Source organism: Zerene cesonia, chromosome Z, assembly GCF_012273895.1.
Source record: "Zerene cesonia ecotype Mississippi chromosome Z, Zerene_cesonia_1.1, whole genome shotgun sequence".
Taxonomy (NCBI): domain Eukaryota; kingdom Metazoa; phylum Arthropoda; class Insecta; order Lepidoptera; family Pieridae; genus Zerene; species Zerene cesonia.
This window is the reverse complement of record NC_052122.1, coordinates 6,734,082-6,752,778: the sequence shown is the minus strand read 5'-3', so window position 1 is coordinate 6,752,778 and position 18,697 is coordinate 6,734,082. Positions and strand designations below refer to the sequence as shown.

The following is an 18,697-nucleotide window of genomic DNA, read 5'->3' as shown; positions in this document are numbered from 1 at the left end:
GACAGATTCGAAATTCAAATGTAATATTTTTTTATAATTAAGTGTAACAGTATTTATGGCCAGACTAAGTATATCGCATGCAACAGGCGGTGAGTGGATTTCTACTGAATTTTCGATTATTTTTTTATTAATTATAATTGTTTGGTAGTTTGGGATTAGGTTTTTGAAACAATTAAAGTGATATATATTTAAATAATAGTCGAATATAATTTTTCTTATAGTATAGTAATTGCGTAATTAAAGTTAGTAGTCCCTGCAATATTTGTCACATGAGTAAACAAAGGGAACCTCTACAAAGCTTCATACAAACGAATCGGTTGCACAACTACAAGCATGTGACGCATGTGTGTGTGACCACTGGCCCCTTGTCAACGCTTGTCGTGTAAATTAATTTACGCAGGCACGGTCAGTTAAACGTGTCTCAGTTGAAATTGACAGTGTAATTTGTTTTGACAGTTGCAATTTTTTTAATAGTCTAAAAACTTGCCATTTAATTATAAATAAAGTTTTTTGCTCTTTATTTAGCTGTATGTATGAATAAGAATGGAAAAAAATAAAAATACAATACAAGTCAAACATTCAATGTTTATACACACTAATCTTTGACGTAGCTGTAAACAGCAAGGAATGGCGTAGCAGTCCGCTACACAAACCACTCTTATCAACTGGACGGCAACGTCAACAATGTACCTATTTGATTTTTATAAATCGTGTTCCGTTTGCTTTATATTTCTCTTAGACGATCTCCTTCTAAAGCTTATTGACAATAAACGAAACAACAATATATATATATAATGTGAGGACAAATTGCAGATGGTAACATACAATTAGCATTTTTCCAATTCTATTTGAGAAAAAGTTTCGCCAATATTTCAAACTTGAAATAAATATTATGAATGTTGACAACGAACCGTATTAAATATTGTAAATTATATCTGGTCAGTATTTCCCGTTAGATTACTTGAAAAAACTATAATTCATTATTTATCACACCCTTAAAGGATATACCTAATTACAAAAAAAGATATTGATTTGGTAAAGAATTTAAAAAAAAAACAAAGACAGGCGTTATACCCCCTTCCCTCTCAACTCCTACGTCTGCGTAGCGACCGGCGTGTATCGGCGGCAGTGTTGCCAATGCTAAGGCAATTACCGTATACGATTGTCGAACATAGGAGTAGCCCTGAATCCAAATTTCGAATGCCAACATTGTAAAGTTATCTATGGTATGTTTATGGTCTTCGTTCCTCTTTATTTCTCTATGTAGAAAACACATCGAATTTCCCCTTTTCTCCTACACGAAATAGTGTATCCCTATTTTCTATTGGTAGACGTGCGAGATAAAAAATTAGTTAACTAGGTAAAAATAACACACTATTCTCAGCAATATAGGACTGAATGGAAAAATAGAGATTTATTCAAAATTTGGATTGCACCTGGTAATGAATTCAAAGCATCTGGTAAGATATTTGACACAAATTTAAATGCGAAACATCTACTTCTCGTCGTCAGGTGACGACTGCGCAACATATTAAAGTCATAAGCGTGAAGTCAAAAACCAAGGACCTAAAGAGCTACTTTTCGAAACCGAGCAAACCTGATGACGAAAATGCTGTAAGACAGGCTGAGTCTACCGACGTTGGCTCAGAAAAATCAATGTGTATCCTTATAAGATTTTATATGATTTCAAGGTATGATTTATAAATACATCGCTTTAGATTTTAACTCCCATGTTCGAAGAAGGCAACCATTTTGTAGCTGTAGCACGCAGTACTGCTGGTGAAGCAACATATGAATAAATACTTAAAACGTTTGGTGCCCGAGACTTACCAGTGGAAAGCTAGATTAGTTTTGCATCGGACGGGTGCAATGTTAAGATGGGTCAGGACAACTCTGTTGCCAGTAGATTAGCAGAAAATTTACCTGGCATTACTATTATAAAATGCATATGTCACTCAGTACACCTATGTGCTAGTGAAGCGCGCAAAATATTGCTGAGATGATGTGAAGATGTAGCGCGGAATATTTATGGGTTTTTTGAGAATAGTTGGAAGCGTTAAGCGGAATTTATAGAATTTCAAATATTTGTAAATGCTAAAATTACAAGATACTAAACTAAACCCGGCACAAACTTGTTGGCTGGCACTACTGAGCGTTGTTGAAAGAATTTTAGAACAACAGAGTAGTCTTAAACTTTTTTTACCAATAAATGGATTGACAAAAAAGTGGTTGTGGCAGAATTGATTTAACTACGATTTAAAGGACCCATTCATGTATAAGTTTTACATTACATTATATTGTTTCCACAGTGAATATTGCCGAAATTCATTAAGTTGAATGAATATTTTCAAAACAAAGAAATAAAAATAACAGAATTGGACGATTGTTTGCGGATGACTTATATAGGAAATTTTAAATTCTTTTATGTCTAGAGATTACGTTACTCAAACACTGCTGGTTAAAACCCAGCCAGAGAATACAAACTTTCATATACCAAGTACCTATCTTGGCTAAATTATGAAACAATTAGAAAAGCCTGAAATTAAATAAATTCTAAAAAACTTCGAGAGTTGTACTGAAGGACGAAATCATTCTTAGTTATAGAAGAGGGTTGCATTCAAATTCGTTAAAGATATGATTTCGACAATCCTTTACTATCGATGTTAAAATACCTGTCGCCAAAGGAACACAAGGGCTCAGTTACCTTCATCACTTCTGCCAATAGTAACGTAGTTAACGCGAATTGTAAGGAATGGCAATCAGATCCAACTAATTGACGATGAATGGAGAAATTCATCTCATGTTAATAAATTTTCGAATTTGGAAGTTGCCGCAATGAAAACCGATGAATTTTGGCATAAAATTTTAACCACAACCGATTCCAAGAACATTGCTTAATTCGCACTCAATGTTTTATCATCGTTCCAATCGAACAGTAATTGAGAACAAATTTTTAATTTTGTGAACAATATAAAAGCAAAGAAGATGAATAGAATATTATTAACTTCCACAATTAACGGACTAATATTGTCAAAATAAATGTATTAAAAGTAACAGTAATAATTGCAGAAAATTTGAACCCGTCACTACAATGTAGGAAAAAATTAAAGACAAAAAACATAAAAAATATAATAAAAACGAAGAAGAGTTTATAGAGAATATTCTAGATTTTGTACCGAGAATAATAAATATAAAAAAATTTAAACGGTTTTTTTTTCCAATCATTAACATACATCGGGGTTTTTGGTTCGGAAGTTTTCCATACGCGTCTCGCTTAAAGGTGCATATCTTAACGTCGGTTAACTTTCCTTGTATAAAATCGGTTTAATAACCGTTAACTAAACAAAAAACAGCGCCATTTGGCGAATGTTTATAAAAATTTATTTTTTAAGGAAAAACGCGGCTTACTTTTGGTCTTTTTCCATATAAACACTTTTTTTCTAATGGCTAACGGCTTTTTTATCTAATGTTCACGGCCGCGTATAAGTTTGCACTGGCAACACTGATCGGCGACCCAGAGAAGTCCGATAGGCTATAGGTTTGATTATGTTGATATCAGAATGACAGCACCTCACTATTTCCGAGGCCATCCAGCGCAGCTTTCATCTGGTAAGTATTGCTGCATAATGCTCGTTATTGCGCACTATTCTATACATGATATTCACAGTTGGCACTGAGGGTAAGACGCCTGCATTTAATGGGACTGCGCTGACGCACAAGATCCGGGGTAAGTTCTATCCCAAATCTATCCAGTAAAAGTATCTTTATAAAATACATCACTTGACTTCACTCTCTCCTCAATATGTTTGGATCAAGGTGTTTCTGCTCTTTGTGAACTGCCGACATATTTATTTAAGTGCCAATTCACAGACCATATACTTATGAGACAGCTTTTGTTGTATTAGTACTGAATTTGTAGGATGAAATACTTGGGATTTTATTTTTAGGAACTGTTCAATGTTTCGACGTATAACTTTTCCTGGATTAAAAATGCAATAACATTTAGCCAAAATAATCAACCAATTTTTTCGATGAAGGGAATTTTTTTAAAAAACTCTTTTTTGACAAAACATATAGCGTAGTATTATAATCAGAGTGTATCTATAGGTTTTTTTTTTATTGTCGTGATTAACATTTTTTTTTATTCAAAATTTCAACGAATTTATGTGTCTATTAATTGTATTTGTAGTAATGAACTGTTTCATATGAAAATGTTTCAGGATTTATTTTTTCGTGTTCAATAATTACATTTATCGTGATCAATCATTCATTTACACTAATATTGCAAACATTTTGTAAGGGAAAATCTTTTATTGAAATTTATTATTTTATTTTCCTAAATGAAAGTTACTATACATATTTGTGGCCGATATTGACGGATAAGCTATAGACGTTACTAGAGATAGCGACGCAAGCCGGGACGCAACATGAAACTTTTATTGAAACGCAAGTTTTGTATGACCGTCCTATCTCTGGTAGCCTATCCGTCCATCTAACGATAGATAAAATAGGAAGCATTGGCTATCATAGGATATTGAAATACAAGTCCAAACGGATAGATTTGTCTAACTTTAGTAACCGTAACAATAGATCGATAGGATCTTGAAAACGGCCGTTAAGGTCTATCGCTCTTTATATATAATTTGGTATTTATTTGCATTCTTAATGCGAATAAAAAAATTTAGAATTAAAAAGCAGAAGCACAGATAATTAGTAAATCTTACTTGTAAAAATACGAATTATCTGCAAATTAGTTGTATTTTTACAAGTTTGCTACTAAACGAAAAAAAAAATGTAAAATTAATTAGAAAAAAAAAAAAACATTTAAAAATCTTAATTTAAGCACTTACACATGATGATCTGCACTGCGATGATACTGGATTTAAAATTTCAATTGAAGAAAGCCTTTATGCGCACTTTCGATCAATAAGTGCAGGGGCAAAATGGCGCCAACCCACGTCTAATACGCAGCGAGACGGCTGGGCGCCAAGCGCAAACACAACAACGTCTCTTATGTATTTATACCGTCAACAAGTTCTTAGCGTATGTTTATTACACAACTTATTACTCAATAACGGCCAATGTTGAATATTTTCACCCGGCTCGCTGCGGTGCACTTCAACCATAAACCATTATTGATCCATTGGAGCTGTCAGTTCAGTGACAGTCAAAGTTTCGTTCGTAAACCTGAACGTGACGCGCAACTGAAACTGAAACGCGCACACATTTTTCTTGAATGCGTGTATATGCTTTTTTACTAATACTCGTAATATAACGTAACATTCGTTATATTCGGTACTTTAGTTTTTATGTGAAATGATTTTCAAGAGTTGTAATAAGGTGTACTTCAAAGTTTGGATTGCCTTTCAGAGATTGCATCGTCTTCTTATATATAAAAATCAATTGCTGTTCGTTAGTCTCGCTAAAAGTCGAGAACTGCTGATCTGATTTTTATAATCATGGCTTTGGTGCATTCTGAAAAGTCCAGGGAAGGTTTAAAAGGTAAGGACAATACGGAGGCGAGCGAAGCCGCGGGCGGGAAGCTAGTATCTATATAAAATTTTTAAAACGGTAACAGTTGTGTTTTTATAAGTAATGGTAAACTACAAGATCGATTTAATGCATCAATTTTGTGAAACTATAGGCTAGGTATGTTATATTTTACCCCGGCCTAAACCGGACGGAGCTGGTTAGTTATGTCATTATTATCAAGTTACTTTGTATACATATCCAGCCTCTATATAATTTTAGATGTAAATCTTTATGTATTTTTATCGAAGCATAAGTAACGTCTACGCAGGTGCAGCCCGAATGAACAGCTAATCTCTATTTATGTAAAAATGAATTGACAAATGTTACTAAGCGTAAAACTCGAGAACGGCTCGACCAATTGGTTTTTTCTTTACATTTTTGTTAAGGCACAAGAATTCTTATTAAGAGATAAAATGTACCACAGGTGAAGCCGTGGCAAACCGTTAGCTTATAATAAAAATATATATTTTTTATTAATTAAAATAAGTTTATTTCTCAACCGTACAGTAAACATACAAACAGAACGTTGGTTCCGTACAAGATAATAATCAGTATTACGCGTACTTATTATTATCTTCTGGTTAATATTTCACACTGTTAGCCCAGTGTGGGTCCTCCAAAACACTGCTGCAGCTGTTTATAGTCTATTTTTAATGCACAAAATCAATAACAAGGGAGCAATAGACACTGACATAAGCCCTTTGTTATCTAGACCCATTAACCTATAGGCGTATATAACACAAAAAAAAAAAAAATTTAAATTATTCAGAAGTCTAATCACGTAATGACAAAAAGTACAATATTGGTCATAGCGCTGACACCAGCGGCCCAATCCCGTGGGCGTTTATCGATCGAGTCGGAAAAATAACAATAATTTAACGAATTTGTTTCACAAAGTTATTATTTTTTTCTAAATAGAGAGCTTTCTAATAGGTAGCGCTATGCCTTACTATTGCGGTATAGGCCAGAGCCATAATGTATTCAATATTTTATATGCACAGATCGTCTTGAAATGGCTAATTGTTCGGTTATATTTAAAGGTTTAAATAGTTAAAAGAATTTTTGAAGTTCTATAGACAGGTCTCAGGTCAATTTTTAGATCACTATTTGCATTTTATATAAAAACATATTTATATGGTAGAAATAAAAAAATCAGGTTTCTCGAGACAGTTTGCACTTCACAATTTAAAATTTAGGGAACAATTACTACGTAGATACCTACATAGCCTTTTCGAGATAAAAACACGAAAAGGAGGCTAAGTTATTACCACTTGAACTAAAACTATTAATTTTGTTTCTTAAATCTTGGTCTGTAGGATTTCGATAGAATTAAAAAAAAATAAAACGGATCGGATGGTCAATATCGGGAGTTGAAGGTAATTTTGTATTATTAATAGATGGGGATACCTGGATTATTTTATACGATTTAGGTAAACTGTACATTTGAACAAGACGTACATTTTTCTTACAAATCCATTGTAATTATCTTAGTCATCACGAATAAAAGAAAAATTATACGTAATAATAGTATTAAAACGGAACTCTTTGATCGAACTACAGATCAGATGAGAAGAGCTTAATCTGCAGGGCAGGCGCGCCGCTCATAGTTAAAAACGTTCAAATATCTATATTTAATACTGTAGATAGAAAATTTTCTAATATTTATTTATTTCTCATCACAAATGATTATCAGTACAATATATTGTTAAATCTATGGCTTATTACTAACATTTGTGAGAGACTGGTGCTCGAGATAAGTATAGAATACTTGTGATACGGGTCACCAGGCCCCCAAGAATTTACAGTTACATTTATGAGATAAGCAATGAACATTAACCAATAAAAAAGAAAGTAAACTGCATTCAAAGATTTCCGAAAATTCGCTTACACACCGTGAATCCAACTGACTTAAATCAATTTAATTTAATCGCTGTACTTCTATTGCATCGTTACGGTAAATTATAAGCATATCTCACTGGCAAACACGATAAACCAAATGAAAGGAAACCTATGTCTGGTATTATTGCCACGTACTTAATATTGCAATATAGTTTTAAATATATTTTTACTGTATCTATTATTGTTTCTTCAATTTATCACGTATCCATCATCATTATCATTATTATTAATATGTATAAAAAGTCCTTTTAGTTACCCCGTTTATAACTCAATTTTTCGTTGAGCGTGAACGGATTTCAATAAAATAATTTGTCGGATTTATCTTCGTTTCTACGGATTAGGATAATAACTATTAAAATTTTCCCAGAAAAACGGTAACACGGGCGGATCTAGGATGAGCCATTAATAAACATACTGGTGTTTTGGCTGTAAATTTTCCTTTTCTAAACCGATACCGACCGATTGAAAAACAAAAGAATTTAGAAAAAAATATGTAAGATTTGTTATTACTTTCTATATTTAACTAGGGAAATTGTTTTACAATAAGATTGGCTCGTGTATTTCTTGTGTATGAAACTGAAGTATTCCACCCTGGGTGGCAACAACCGAAACTAGAACGGAGCTACTGAAATATCTATAAATAAATACGAAAGACAAAATATTTACATTTGAGTTTTTAAATCCTACTAATCTAATATATTATAAATGCGAAAGTTTAAAAAGTTGAAAGCTGCTCTTTCACGCAAAAACTACTGAACCGATCGCAATGAAATTTGGTGACAGCTGGACAACTGGAATAACATAGAGGCACCTTTTCATCCCGATATTTCTACGGGATACCGACTTACGCGAGTAAAACTGCGGGGCACAGCTAGTATGTGATAATTGTGATTTTTTTTTTACAATGACACACGAAATAGTCCCAAACGTCACTTATAAGGCCTGAACATACCTACATTGTTTTCTAAATTCGACTTTTTCAAAATATATTGTTGACGACTTACAGTTTCGCACGTTCTCCTTAATGTGGAAACAAATCGGTTTGTCCCTGTCATCCGATAATATAAACCCAAAAACCCCTTGAAAGTGGTTAATACCACTTTACGGAAGTATTAACATATTTTCGCGGTCACGTTATAATCAGAGGAAAACGTTCATTAACGGTATATTTATTCCCTATAACATATAAAGATGATCTATTTAATTTACTTAAAACCTTTTAATACAACCTAAATTGTATAAAAAAGGACCATATAACGGATTACTGCCAATTATCGCAGGTCTCGGAACATTTCGCCGGTATTTTACTGTGACCATTGTGTATGAATTATCTAATAACAATAACAAGTCAATCTATCGAGTAGCTTCGAAGTTATTGATTTCATAGTCTACGACCGACTAAAATAAAGACCAAAACCATTAATAGATAACCTCCACCAATTTCACAAAGGTCAGATGAATCTGCCGAAAGAGCAACTGTCAATGAATTCCTTATATAGAAATATAATCTTAATAACCAGTTATATAAGAAACTTAAACTCGGGTACAGAAAAAGGTGTCTAAAGTCCGCCATTTCAGTTTTTTACCAAAACCCAATCGAAGCCAAGAAAATCTACATCTTTAGACATGACAATTTCCGTAGTCGGGCAATTCCAAGTATGGCGAAGAAGAGTATTTATTTATTTATTTGGTCAACCAACATTTGTTTACAGTGTTGTTTAAGTATAAATAATATAACAAATATTCTTGCGAAAAAGTAACAAATAATTACAGGTTAACACAGCATGCACAAATTAAACAGAGCTTTTTCTTAAATTAGTAGAATACGTTAACTTCCCAATCTTTTTAATGCTGCATATAAAACTAACATCGCGTAACCGGTAAAAGCTTCGGTAAGCATGCTGATCCCATCCGACCGATAGTGATTTTAGGCGCCGTAATCAAACCACGTAAAAAAAGTCGCATCGCGTCGTCCGTAATCATTGGAAAATGAAATTTCAATTATTCCAGCGTGATAATGAAAATACGATGTTATTATGTATACCGGATCGATTGGAATATTTATATTTCAGAATTGGAAATGTTAAAACAAAATTAGACAAATATAATATTCCGGCGACTTCGACCGCTCAATGATCAAGGTCTATCTCATTTTCCAGATTATATTTTAAAGATAGATCTCTATAATCTCATAAATCGGTGAAAGCATGCATTCAAATCCACACTTTTGCACTTTTACACAATCGCATAAAGAATCCCCCCCCCCCCCCCCCACATTTCAATAACTATAATGTTATTGAATTGTGGGGAACAGATAACAGGTGTTATAATTAGACTACATGTAAAGAAGACAAGGAGTTAAAATGACTCAATATTATGATATAATATTGAATTACAATAAATAAAAAATATATGAACATGTTAGTTAAATCCATACGCTACTAAAATCAAAGTTAACATTTTGTATTGATTTAATTTCAACGTACATCATGCGCTTGCGCAGACGCATCATTGTTAAGAAAAAAAATTAACAAAAGAATTTGCATGAGAAAATTACATCTTACTAGCTTTTCATAATATAACGCTATGATTCTTTTCCATGTGTTTTATAGAGCCCCAAACTATCTCAGTACCAAACTTTATCCAAATCTTTTCAGTAGTTTAGACGTGAAAAAAAGACAGACAGAGGAACAGATACTATCGCATTTATAAATTTAGTATAGATTTTTTTTAATTGACTATAATAATAGTTTCATTGGGTTTATAGACTGATATCTGACTTCTTTGTAATAATATAACAAGTCAAATGTAAAAGATATACCTATAAACAAAACTTAAATTCTATGAAAGCGTTCATTACTTGGACCACCGCTTCAAATTGCGTCTCATAATATCATTTTACAAGTTGCACTGAGCTTTTATAGGTAACTAGCGGTTCACTCCGGCTTTGTCCGTGATGTATATACAGCGTAAAGTGCCCAATGGTCACGTACATATCTAAGGTGAAAGATTTTTCGCAATCAATTCAGCAGTTCCTAAGATTAGCGCATTATAACGAACAAAAAAAAACTCTTCTGCAATCAATTACTAGTACCGATTAAAAAAAAAGCTGCGATAGTTACACCGCTTATAATTATTAATAAACGGCTGAACAGATTTTAATTAATATTGGTACAGAGGATTGGATTAGAATAATAACTGTTATAAATTTGAAGAGATACAAAAAAAAAAAACGATTTCTAGGGCGGACCCAGGGGGAGCAACTAGTAGGTTGAATAAAAATAGCAGAAGAAATAATCAATTCGCATGGCTTTCATGTATTTTTCATTTAATTAGAGAAGTAATAAGTAGCTTATGCAGATTTAAAAAAAAAAAAATTGCTTTCCTTATGACGACATTAGGCAATATCGTAAAAATCAATACACACAATAGCATAAAATTTTATATATTCAACATATTCATTTCTTAAAACGCGACGAAACTTCATTTAAAACAACAATTCACCCTTTTTTTATTGACAAACAACACTTGTTGCACATCCATTTCTGGAATATTCTATTTCAATGTAGTAGTAATAAAGGGAAAACACAGCATATTGCATTAAAATAACATTCGCAAAAAAAAACAAAATTCGCAAATTCGCAGCCAGCAACTTACCTTTGTAGATCTGTTACCGCAGGTATACACAACTCAGAGATTATTTCAATCTGAATAAGGAACGCGAGCGTCACGCGTGCGGACACCACGAACGACGGAGGCAAAGTGAATAACCAATCGCGTAGGACTGTTGCACATTACAAACTAACAAATCGATTATTGCGCATGTCAAAGGCGACGCCTACGTGTAGAAACATTCCCTGAATGCATCACAGGCATAGACTATACAATCGAATACAAATACCGGAAAATTCGAAATTCAAAAATTACTTACTTGCTGATGAATCCGATTTGTCTTGGATAACGTGTTTTTGGTTGTGATTCGAGTCGCGGCCCGTCGTCTGTTGTTGTAAATAATTAACAAGACCGGAGACGACTTCTTTTACGGCCGTTATTATTTCCGCTAGCGTTTGCCAAGATGGACTTGTGGCATCTAAACAATAAAGATACATATTTGTTTTATTTATTAAATCACTATTTTTCTTAATATTCTTTACATTAAGAACAATCAAGCATGTGTCATTGATTTCTGAACTTTATGCAATATGCCACTGTCGTTGGAAATACGATTACGTTACTGTCAAGTTAAGAAAACTGAGCAAACCATGTATTTTTTTTAAAGCCAATACACACGTTTCAAAGAAAATCCAAAAACGAAAATCACACAATGTTCCATAATCAAACATTCTTTATTTTTCTCAAATTAAATGTTAACGGACAATGTGTTCCATATTCAAATTTACCTGGACTAGGATCGATACTGGCAAGTCGATCTAGAGGCATACTCATAACAACCAGCTGAGCCGGATCGCCCGACCTCTGCAACGCAATGAACAGTTCTTGAACGGACTGTGCAAACGACTGCGGAGTTTGGAGTTTATCAATGATGCTCTGCATGTGGCTCTTATGCGCCGTATCCCCATACAGGAGAGCACTCCATTGATCCGGCGCGATCCTCAGTCCAGCTTCGGTCGCAATTTGAACTATCTGCGCGTCGTGCTCGCGACGCAGAGATTCGTACGTGCGAAATTCTTCTTTAAGTTGCATCAGTGAAGAGTCACATTCGCGTTTCGACACCTGAGCAGAAGGTAAAATTAAAAAAAAACATTAGATTTATTTATGAACTAGCTGCGCCCCGCGGCTTCACCCGCTCAAGTGCGTATCCCGTAGGAATATCGGGATAAAAAGTTGCCTATGTGTTATTCCAGTTGTCCAGCTGTCTACGTACCAAATTTCATTGCAATCGGTTCAGTAGTTTTTGCCTGAAAGAGCAACAAACACACACACATCCTTACAAACTTTCACATTTATAATACTATTAGTATATTAGTATTAGTATGATGAAATTGAAATGGACGAGGTTTTTGGACAAGAGCAATTTTTAACACTTCTACCATATTTATACATAGAAATATAAGATACCAAAGCGAGAGGGGATAGGGATAATACAAGGAAATCCTTCTAACTCAACTATCTATGCTTGTTAAAAATGTTGTGAAGGTTCTTCCATGTTCCGTATTATAGAAGTATTTTAATAGACATATTTGCAGCCCAAAGTGAGGAAAATTTTAATGAAATAGAATACAATTCTGATTTTATTACACTTTTTTTAAAGTGCTCTAAACTTAAACAATTATCTCTTTTAGTTCTTAATGCAAGTAATTAAAAAATGATATTTACCTTAAAACAAGAAGCTCTATACAACAGTTGAACAACATGACCTATGCTTGTTTTAGACGCTTGTGGAAAATCGCCTTCTAATCTTTGGACAACGAACATCACTAGGACCTGTGGAATTTATTTAATATCAGTGATCATAGAACATTTTAATCTCCAAATTGCAGTGATTATTTTAACAACATTAATAAACTTCTAAGGAAGTTTTATAAATTATGAATCTACAAAAGTCCCCTTCATACTAAATGTAATAGTTGATGTTTCTTTAATGCAACCTAGCTTTTGCCCGTGGCTTCACACGCGTTAAATTCGGAGTAGATTAATAGATGTTATTGTACATAGAAACCTTGGTTTTGAATCACTCTATTTATTTTAAAAATAACCCCATCAAAATCTGTTATGTAGTTTTAAAGATTTAAGCATATATACATACATAAATGCGGGAACAGACTTTGCTTTATACAATGTCGTTATTCCCCAAATTCATCTTTCATCACACACAGATGATAAAACTTTGACTACCGTTATTTAGATTATCAAATTCCACAATAATAACAAGGATTAAATAATATACACTCATGAGTTTCAATTAGTCGAGTATACCTTCCGCGATAATGCAGACCCGTCCTCAAGTGCTAATAAAACTAATTTAAGAACTTCCTCCTGCATCGCTGGTCCGAGGAACTGACACCCTCGTGCTCGGACCGCGGCCCACAAGTTGGCGCTTAGCTGTTGTGGATTCTACAAAAAAAAAATTAATATTTAATATAAAACAAAATCGCTTCTCGCTGTTTGTCCATATGTATATATAAAACGCAACGGAATTTGATGCGGTTTTTTTAATAGACTGATTCAAGAGGAAAGTTTATGAATAATATGTATAGTAGAGAATTACTGATAATTTAAGAGATTCCTAATGTGACGTCGCTAACAAACGCATAATTTGCAAACGCTCGCTTAAATCTATCAGATAAAATCAGTATTGTACAAAAATGTCTGTGACAGTTATGACAAAACAATAGCTTATTTGCGAAACGTTTTTAATTGTGCATGTGTAGAAGAATATAGATCAATTTGCAACATGCTATTGCTTTCAATAATCATTTTGAAAGACGTTAAAGATTTCAAATGCAGTTTAGGTTAGCAGTGGTATTTATATTGATCATTAACTGTTGACCCTGGATTTGTCCATGGCAAAATATATAGCTTATGTCACTGAGTGATTTTGCAGTTTTCTAATGGCGAAATAATTTTTTAAATCGGTCTTGTGGTTTCTGCGTGAAAACTTTGCTAATATACAAAAAATATAAAAGTATCCTCTTCATAGATAATTTCGAACATTTCTTAGTTTTTTTGTCTTTGTTTCATGACACAAGTTACAAGCGTTTTTTGTGTCTGTGTGTGAAAGAAGAGATATATGATAGCATTTGTTTAATATACAGTATAAGTAATTCAATTAAAACAAGCCATATTTATCTGAGAAAAATTTACTCATCATCAAAATATAAAAAATTACACATAATTATTGTTATACGAAAATTCGCCTTTTTCAGAAATTTATGATGAAGCTGGTGAAAAAATTAACTTATAATAGCAAATATATTTCAAGACTGAACCTGATGTTGCAGAATAAGTTCTGTAACAGATCTCTCTCCCAGTGACCTCGCAGCGCGGGCAGCCCTCCCACGACCCTCTTCATCTGTTATAGCGCACTGCAATAGAGTCACCAACTTCCTTTGCATCGGCCTGGATAGCCGATTTCCGATACTGTTGTTTGCTGTTGGAATGTTTGAATATTGCAGTTACGTGCATTTACTAATTTGGCAAAATTGAATTAATTTTCTGTGGCAAACAATTTCTATAGCATACATTTTTCAAAAACATTCATATTATATAGCTACATTGTTTATTATTACATTATTTGAATGAATACACAAAAACCGAAATTTACCACATAATTTAAGATAAATGGCGAGATGTTCAAGACTCCGGACGATGACATCATAGGCATGGCGGTCAGTCTCTGATAAAGCTTGTATGCATGGTGGGTGAAAGGGCTGTGGTGGGGGCGTATAACCTGCTAGCTGTAGGAGTGCCGTATTGACAGCCAACTCTTCTGGTTCTGCTTGTATCGCAGCCTGAAAAATTAAACATAACGGATAAAAGATCTATAGCTATATTACAAGCTACATATCAAAGTAATATGTCATATATTACACATAATATTGTTTATGACTAATATTTATTTATTCTAATGGTAACAACAAATATATGTACATTATATCTTATATCTTTAAATGAGCAATTCTTGTATATATAATTGGTATCTCGGAATCGGCTCCAACGATTTTCATGAAATTTAGTATATACCCCTATAGTTTGGGGGGCGATAAATCGATCTAGCTAGGAATCTTTTTTAGAAAATGTCATATTCGTGTTTTATCGACTTAAACTTACTTTTTTAACAAATAGGAGGTGTTTGATTGATAAACTGTAAAAAATTGATATTTGTTTCTAATATAATATCAAACTTATTGCACTCACGATTTTTTTCTTTAAATAACCAGTTCATATTTTTTTATTATTCTTCCGACGATCGAAAAACATTATTCATATTTCATCATTTTATTAGTATGTAATTCGTACTTAAATATAATTTCCAAAAAACACAATTTATAAAAAAACAAAAAGAAAAAAAATACCGAGCAAAGCTTGGTCATCCAGGTATTAATTACTAATTATGCTATATAGCTGATAATGCCCTATTTAGTTACCTGATCGAAAGGGCAATGTTTTCTATGCAAATGCTTCAGACAGTGTTCACAAAGAGTGTGGCCACAGCCAAGACTGACTGGGCTACGTGGTGAGGGGCCAAATTCTCGGCAGCACACTGGACAATTGAGATAGTCCGTCCAATGCGGCGCCTGGATTGGCATTCTGAAATTTAAAAAAAATATATATTATAACTCAATTTTAATGTAAGATGTTCCTTTACATCCCAAATGTTTGAAAAATGATTTTAAATGTGAGTTTAAACTTAATTTAGTGATTTATATACATGTAAACATTTAGTTACAAAAACATTATAATATTTTTTTAAACCTGAACCCCTTAAACTGGACTTGTCATCTATTCTTAAAATGCAATTCATATTTTTCCTACCACTCAAAAAGGGGTGAATGGATTTTGATATGTGTTGCTTTACTGGTTTTATCAGTGCTTTGATTAACAAAACAAATTTAACATTTCTAATAACTTATAGAATAAGGCCTACATGAGCAAAAACATGGATTTATAAAAAAAATATGCACATATACAACATAAAATGATAAATCCATAACTAGCACCAGTAGCAGTACTATTACTAACTTATTCTTTAGTTGTAATTTTGGATTTTTCAACAATGTTTATTTAGCATCATCAATTAGCTTTATAAATAATATTTACCAACTATATTTATGAAGATAGAAGAATACTATGGATCATGTCTTAGATATATAATTATTATAACATACATACATGAAGAAAGAATAGAAATTAATAATTAACTTTACATTCATTTGAGAAGTATTAATAAAAAACTTCTGTTTATAGGATATAACCTCTATTCATTAAATACACAAATCCTACAGAAAAATAAAATTTTACTATGATGTATGCATTTTTGTCCAAATGCATTAACATTTAAATATATTCATTAAACGTACTATAGCATGGATGCTATAGGCTGGAGCCTATCACAACATCATCATTAATAATAGAAACAGTATGGATATACCATGTATAAACAGCTAAGTTGTAATTTTTTTCCACTGTCATTTCGCATTATATATATAATTAGGTGAATGATATAACTTAATTAAGATAAATAACTAATGCAAAAGCAGCTTGTATTGAATTTGTTGCCTAAAGTTCAACAAGCAAATTATATTTTTTAGTTTATAATGACATGTGTGTGTGCGTCGGACGCACTGACGTAAGAACTAAGTATGTCTCACTGGCATGAATTTAATTTACTTGTAATAATTTCGTTAAATTTATCTAATATGAATGTGTAAATAAAATAAAAAAGGCCAGAATCTTCTAAAAATTTGACATCAGAAATTTGCCACCTAAGCAATCATTATGACAATGCAGATAGGTTAAAATGTAAGTATAGCTTAAATATATTTCTTTCTGTGAAGTTTGTTGCTTCAAATGTCTTGAAATTTGTTCATTTACCTTAAAAATTATATGAACACTCATCACAAAAATAACACATTTATCTTCTACCCACTTCAAATCATGATCCGTCATCAGTATGTCAGCAGTCATCCAAAAACCAAAGACAAAAATTTATGACATATCAATTTCCATACGTCTACTTTAACAATGAGTTGCTTCACAGTTTAAAAATGACTCGATAGAAGCGACTTTCATAGGAGACCATGCAATTATTGTGGAAATAGTAGTTGGACACCGAAGGAAATGTATGACGTGCAAAAAATTTAACTTAATAATAGAGATGCCACGAATAGTTGATTGGCCGAATACCGAATACCGAATATTCGGCAGCGCTGTCGGCCGAAGCGCCGAATATTCGGCACGAAATACATGCTTGTCGTTAGCGCGTTCACTGGAATAAGACAAGTAAAAACCTGTTTTCCTCGTTGCGTTGGCGCGGCAGGAGATCGATGGCTATTTGTTTCAATTCAATTGCGAGTAAATCACGTCAAGGATAGTCGCCTAGATAGGAAGGCCGATCCTTACAAGTGGTGGTTAGCAAACGAAAAACAATACCCAAACCTTTTGAAATTTGCTAAAGTGTATCTTTCTTCTCCTCGAAGTAGCGTGTATAGTGAGAGGTTATTTTCTGAGGCTGGTATCATTTACGATGAAAAGCGTAGTCGTTTGCTACCAATAAATGCTGAAAAGCTTGTTTTTATCCATCACAACTTATCACTGATCAATTTTAATGACTAAAGAGTTGTAATTTGGAAATAAATAGATAATTTTGAGTAACATGATGTGTCTTTTTTTCATTGATTTACTATTCGGTATAATAATAGAAAATAGACATAAATAAAGAATAGCATAAAAGAAAGAAGAAGAATAGAAATAAATAAAGAATAGCTTAAAAGTGGCCGAATAGGCCGAATACCGAATAGCTGCCGAATATTCGTGGCATCTCTACTTAATAAACCATTCAATTACATTGTTGTAGCAAAGTTTATTTAATTTCGTTTTATTTGTTTCCAAAAAACTTTAAAGATAATCTATAAAAATACCCAAAAATCGAGGTAAATTAATAACATTTTACACAAACAATTTAACAGTCTGTTAATTAGAGTGAATAAAAACTTTGGTGTGTATTTCAGAAATCAGAGAGATGTTATGGAAGATTCAGGACTTTTCGTTAATTATAACGCAATAGACCAATCTGTTATTATCTTATCTGTTTCCTTTTTATTTGAGCAACTTTAGGGTGTAGATACATGGATGGATTTTATTTTGTATCAACGTTAGTAAGTATGCATATAACACATTGTTTTATTGTTTCTATGCTTTAAAAGGTAAAACAAATAAGCAATAAGATGTAAATTTTTAAATATTACGTTATATATATAGTAGTGTGGAAACGAGTAAGTTTTTATGTGGGAGTCGAGCACGCTTCGGCACGAATTGGGCCAGCTCGCACCGGGGAAGTACCACACCCCCACAGAAAACCGGCGTGAAATAGTGGCATGCCACTGTGTTTCGTACGGTGAGTGGGGGAGCCGGAGGCCCGTTTCCTTTTCCTCACCCGTCCTAGTCCATTCCTTCTTTCCAGTCGTTAATCCTTTCCTTTTCCCTTACCCCATAAAAGCGGGCAGCGCATTCACAGAGGTACTACCTTTGCGAATGTTTATGGGCGGTGGTGATCGCTTACCATCAGGCGAACCACCAGCTCAGC

General features: G+C 33.2%; 1 protein-coding gene across 3 annotated transcripts in view; it reads right to left on the bottom strand.

Moving 5' to 3' along the window:
- Positions 1–17,088, bottom strand: part of LOC119835489 (roquin-1) — a 35,770-nt gene extending 18,682 nt beyond the window's left edge. For all 3 annotated transcript variants that reach the window (XM_038360340.1, XM_038360342.1, XM_038360341.1), the window contains exons 1-8: positions 16,987–17,088; positions 15,540–15,702; positions 14,717–14,903; positions 14,382–14,542; positions 13,369–13,506; positions 12,769–12,876; positions 11,832–12,165; positions 11,363–11,521 (exon numbers count right to left, since the gene is read on the bottom strand). In XM_038360340.1, the coding sequence (XP_038216268.1) occupies positions 11,363–11,521; positions 11,832–12,165; positions 12,769–12,876; positions 13,369–13,506; positions 14,382–14,542; positions 14,717–14,903; positions 15,540–15,701 (1,249 nt within the window). In that variant the 5' untranslated portion in view covers position 15,702; positions 16,987–17,088. The remainder of the gene's footprint in view (positions 1–11,362; positions 11,522–11,831; positions 12,166–12,768; positions 12,877–13,368; positions 13,507–14,381; positions 14,543–14,716; positions 14,904–15,539; positions 15,703–16,986) is intronic.
- Between the last annotated feature and the right edge of the window lie 1,609 nt (positions 17,089–18,697).